The 4,993-nt window shown below is 33.3% G+C and overlaps 1 protein-coding gene across 7 annotated transcripts; it reads left to right on the top strand.

Annotated features, from left to right (window-relative positions):
- The first annotated feature begins 644 nt into the window (after positions 1-644).
- LOC127127326 (serine/threonine-protein kinase STY13) lies at positions 645-4,316 on the top strand. 7 transcript variants are annotated; one of them, XM_051056480.1, is made up of 8 exons: positions 645-809; positions 920-996; positions 1,154-1,400; positions 2,410-2,534; positions 2,698-2,893; positions 3,031-3,155; positions 3,324-3,482; positions 3,797-4,316. In XM_051056480.1, the coding sequence occupies exons 3-8, from the start codon at positions 1,379-1,381 to the stop codon at positions 4,088-4,090; spliced, it is 921 nt and encodes a 306-aa protein (XP_050912437.1). In that variant the 5' UTR covers positions 645-809; positions 920-996; positions 1,154-1,378; the 3' UTR covers positions 4,091-4,316. The 7 variants fall into 7 exon arrangements, with proteins under 7 accessions (XP_050912437.1, XP_050912436.1, XP_050912439.1 ...); XM_051056479.1 differs by having other exon boundaries at positions 920-1,042; XM_051056482.1 differs by having other exon boundaries at positions 920-1,042; positions 2,402-2,534; positions 3,790-4,316.
- Positions 4,317-4,993: the final 677 nt, after the last annotated feature.

The raw sequence follows: 4,993 nt of genomic DNA, 5'->3' as shown, positions 1-4,993 counted from the left end.
GCTACTCATTATTTTTCAAAGTTACTTGTATTTATAAACAATTAAAAGATACAATTCATGAACTGCGATATTAATTTTGTCAAATACATGTTTATACTCCAACACACATTCTCAGACACATACAATTTACTTTGATTATATATCTACTTTGATTATATATCCAACACACTTATTAATACGACTTTTCTAATAAAAATAAATTATATATAGTAACAAGAATGACAAAAATAATGTGAATGGAAGGAAGTTTATTAAAAAATTGAATGAAAATTGTACGAAAAGAATGTTTGTTTTTTGTCTAGGAAATAAGATGAACTCTAATTCAATAAAAATTGAGAAAAAAAATAAATACATCAACAATATTACACGTTACTAGTGCCAAATAATATTGTATTTTTAATTTAGCACCACATAATTATTGTTTTACGACTATAATAATAAAATATATATTAATATACATATTTGTCACGAGGCAAAAATAAACAAGAGAAAATCAGTGATACATGTCCGTACATAGTGCAGTGCCCCATTCCATTCATACATATCCAAAATCCAAAAACAAAACAAAACCCCCCAATATCTGAGCCAATTTTCTCTTTTCCATCTCCTCCACGTGTCACCTTTTCATTCGCTCCCTCTTTTTCTTTTTTGCCCTCAACGCACATTACCATTATTAGTCCACACGCACACACACCCATAAACAACAATATTCTCCAAATATCTTCTCTTTTTCTTTTCTTCTTCATCCAATTTTATTCTTCATCCAAAATTCACTCTTGCAAACTCATGTGTAACTAACTAACTCTATGGTTTGTTTTTGTTTTTCTCTTTTTATATTTATGTATTTATTTATATTTTTTAACCTTTTTTTGTGGTTCTCTTTTTCTTTGTAATATTGTTTTTTTCTTTGTTTCTTTAGATGAACTGCACCGAAAGGTCTTGTGCTTCTAACTCAAGAGATTGAAACTAGAGGCATATGCGAACTACTTTTCAGGGGTAGGAGAAAAAAAGAAGAAGAAATTCATTATTTTATATACATGATGTAATAAAATTTCTCTTTTTATTTATTTATTGTTATTATTATTTGTTTTGGTTGGTAAAGTTTGAAATTTCAACTATTTTATATACCTCTAAGATGCTTTTGGGGTTTCAGAAATTGAAATGAGGAATTGGAGTATAGTTTAAGGTTGTTGGTGCAGCATGAGTTTTAGAGAGAGGGGTATTGAAGATGAAGAGAGGGAATGTGGAAAATCAGTGTCTCGGGTTAATGGGTCGGTAACAGATACTATTGCTACTACTACACAGTTTACGATTGATGAGAATCTTCTGGTTGATCCCAAATTGTTGTTTATTGGTTCTATAATTGGGGAAGGAGCTCATGGAAAAGTTTATCAAGGAAGGTTAGTGGATGTATCATCTATTTTATGGGAATGTTTATGTATCTGGAATATAGTTTTCATAATGATTACAATTTTTGCCTCATTAGTAGGGTTTTGAAAAACGGTTGCGTCGCGGTTGCGTAAAGGTTTTCGCGATTTCGGTCGGTTTAGTTGTGGCCGTCGCGGCGTGAAATAACCACAATTTGTTCTTTAACATAAAATATGGCAATAACGGTAGCAGTATCAGCATCTACCAAAACCGTTTTGTCGCGGCCGTTTTTGCGATGTCCGACCATTTTTAAAACCCTGGCTCATTAGATGGATGAATTATTCAATTTTCTCTACTTTCTGTAGTTCGTTTGGATGAATTATTCAATTTTCTCTACTTTCTGTTGTTTGTTTGGATGAATGTTCAATAAGAAATCAGTGTTTGCTATGGCTAAAATTTGCTTCGGCTTTCTTGCTGAGTGACTGAAGGTTTTAAATAGCGGTTGTTTATAGGCTTTTGTAATTTCGGTCGGTACAGGTGTTGTGATAGTAATTGTTGTTGTCGTGGTGAGAATTAATCACAATTTGTTCTTTATCATAAAAACTATGAATAATAGTATCAGTATCGGCACCTTCCGATTTCCGTTTTGTCACGGCCGTTTTCGCGGTAGCGCACCATTTTTTAAAACCTTGGTTAGTGGTTTTTAGTTCAAGAAGTGAATAACTGAATGTCACACATTTTAACCAAGTGGTTGAGGCCAAGTTGTTAATGAGGTCTAGTTTAGGATGAATTGTTTGGGAGAATGTGAGATCATTTGACATGCTTTACTTACCTTCCGTCCGAACCCGAACTCTGGATTACGGGAGCCCCTTTCCTCTGGAATCAGAGTTAAAAAATGATGTCACAAGTTTCACTAACTGAGTTGGTATTCTCGTTTTTTACTGATTTGGTGTGTCTCGGTTCTACAATGATAAGATCATTATGTGCTGTTCATTGACTTTACTTATGAACTACTGACTTAATGATTTTCCAGATATGTAGATCGAATTGTTGCTATAAAAGTTCTGCAGCGTGGGAGCACCTCAGAAGAAAGAGCTTCGCTTGAAAATCGTTTTGCGCGGGAAGTTAATATGATGTCTCGTGTCCACCATGACAATCTTGTAAAGGTAGTAAATGTAATTGCTGCAATTATCTTTTGGACATTTATCTATGTGAAGTATGTCATAGTTTATTCGCCTTTGTGCTAGCATTTGATTATCGATTTTCTCCGATTGAAGATAGCCATCTCACAATGCTGATTTTGATTTTCTTATGATTATTCTTTCGCAGTTTATTGGAGCATGCAAAGATCCTCTAATGGTGATAGTTACAGAACTTTTACCGGGGATGTCCCTGCGAAAATATTTGACAAGTATCCGTCCTAAACCATTAGACCTTCATGTGGCTATAAACTTTGCCCTTGATATCGCTCGGGCCATGGATTGGCTGCATGCTAACGGGATCATACATAGAGATCTAAAACCTGGTACTATTATTATGCATATGTAGTAGATATTATTTATCATATATACTTGATAAAGTGTATGTAGACGTATTGTTTTGATATTCTGATGAGTTCTAAACTTAATAAGTGTTATGTTTTTTGAAACTGTGACAATGCAGACAATCTGTTGCTTACAGCAAATCAGAAGTCTGTAAAACTTGCAGATTTTGGTCTTGCAAGAGAAGAATCGGTGACCGAAATGATGACTGCAGAAACCGGAACTTACCGATGGATGGCACCGGAGGTATGCTGCTGTCTTTGAAACATGATTTTATTGTTTTATCGATAACTATCCAAAAATATGAATCAGAGGGTTAATCATGATGACACTTTACACTTTAAGGTGCTTATCATTTAGCGCTTATAATGTATAATTTAGCAAATTCTTTTATGACAGCTTGTGTTTTTGCAGTTGTACAGTACTGTAACGTTACGTCAGGGAGAGAAAAAGCACTATAACAACAAGGTTGACGTGTATAGCTTTGGGATTGTTTTATGGGAGCTACTAACAAATCGCATGCCTTTTGAAGGAATGTCGAATTTACAGGCTGCTTATGCCGCTGCTTTCAAGGTACTAAATTCAAAATTACGAGTCTTTATTCATCAATATGCTGGTTATATTTTTTCCCTCAAGTTAGAAATGCCGATTCAAATTTCTCCACCACGAACTAAGAATAGTTGTAATAGACCTTATAACTTTACCGTTAGATCAACCATTCTGGTTAAAAAAAACAGATACGAAAAATGCAAACAGAGAACCCGCCAGATTTGATTACAGAACTCGACCAACTTTTTCATACTTTCGTACTTTCAAAGCTATATTTTGCGAGTTGTTGGATTGTTGCTATTTTCTAATCAAGAAATGATTTGCATTTGAGATTGCAGCAAGAGAGGCCGAAGATTCCAGACGATGTATCACCCGATCTTGCATTCGTCATACAATCATGTTGGGTTGAAGATCCTAACATGAGACCAAGCTTTAGTCAAATCATCCGGATGCTCAACGCGTTTCTCTTCACACTCTCACCACTATCTCCTCCCTTGCCAGAACCCGACAATGAACCAGAGGCGGCTTCAACTAGTAATGGCAATGGTGCCATTACTGAGTTTTCTGCCCGGAACAAAGGAAAGTTTGCTTTTCTTCGACACTTGTTTTCTTCGAAAAGGATAAAAAACTAACCGTAAGTGCTAAAACCTTTTACCATTCCCTTTTGTTGTAGATGAACATGAGAAAGTATATGTAAATTTTAGTACATTCATTGAGTAACCACTAAGGTTACAACTAGAAGGTTGTAACAATTTCCACAAAAGAATAGAATGTTGTTCATAGAGATTTTGAAAGAGCAAGGAAAAACAAAAGGATTGTTTACACTATCTAATTAAGAAACGTTAGTTTTTGTGTTAAGTAGTTCATTGTAAAGTTTGTGTTTGCAAATGAGGTTGAAAGGTTAGCTTATCACAGATGATTTATTGTTAGGATAAATGTGTTTACTTCGAAACTAATCTTCATATAAAGTCCAGAAATGAAATTTGAACTTTTTTGGCTACTTTTAAAATTGAAGGAATATAACCGAAAGCATATTTTTAAAGTCAACACTATCGAATTTAATATGTATTTTTTTGTGGCTGCTAATTATCCATTTTATCTTTAAAAAAACGTTATGACAAAATACGCTTCTTTTGGACAATAGTGCGATCTTAATAAAGCTATTATTTGAGATTTTTATTTGCAATCTCACACTTAAACCTGACCTGACGCTCTTTCAATTTTCTATAATATTTATTAATTTTTAAATTTGGGAATTTTTTTAATGTACCATGTATATAACTTACAAAACATTGCTAAGGGGTAGAATAACTAAACAACAATAATTCAAAAACAACAATAAATAACAACATTAACATTCAATCTAGACGACAACAACTAAAAAAACAATCACTCAACAAAACTACATAAAATCAACAATAAACCTACAACAAAACAACATATCTCAACAAAAACAACAAAGTGTAACATTCAATATTAGTTTAAACAATAACAATATTAAATCTTTAGGATTTAAGAATTAAAAACAACAACGA

The sequence above is a fragment of the Lathyrus oleraceus genome, chromosome 3 (assembly GCF_024323335.1).
Source record: "Lathyrus oleraceus cultivar Zhongwan6 chromosome 3, CAAS_Psat_ZW6_1.0, whole genome shotgun sequence".
NCBI classification, from domain to species: Eukaryota; Viridiplantae; Streptophyta; class Magnoliopsida; order Fabales; family Fabaceae; genus Lathyrus; species Lathyrus oleraceus.
Note: the sequence above shows the minus strand (reverse complement) of the source record. Positions and strands in the feature narration are given on the sequence as shown.

Bases quoted from the DNA above. Each gene is read 5' to 3' on its own strand.
- LOC127127326 (XM_051056476.1), top strand. From the start codon at position 1,201: ATGAGTTTTAGAGAGAGGGGTATTGAAGATGAAGAGAGGGAATGTGGA. The intron at 1,401-2,401 runs GTTAGTGGATGT...ATGATTTTCCAG, and splicing joins GGAAAAGTTTATCAAGGAAG to ATATGTAGATCGAATTGTTG. The intron at 2,894-3,030 runs GTACTATTATTA...GTGACAATGCAG, and splicing joins ACATAGAGATCTAAAACCTG to ACAATCTGTTGCTTACAGCA.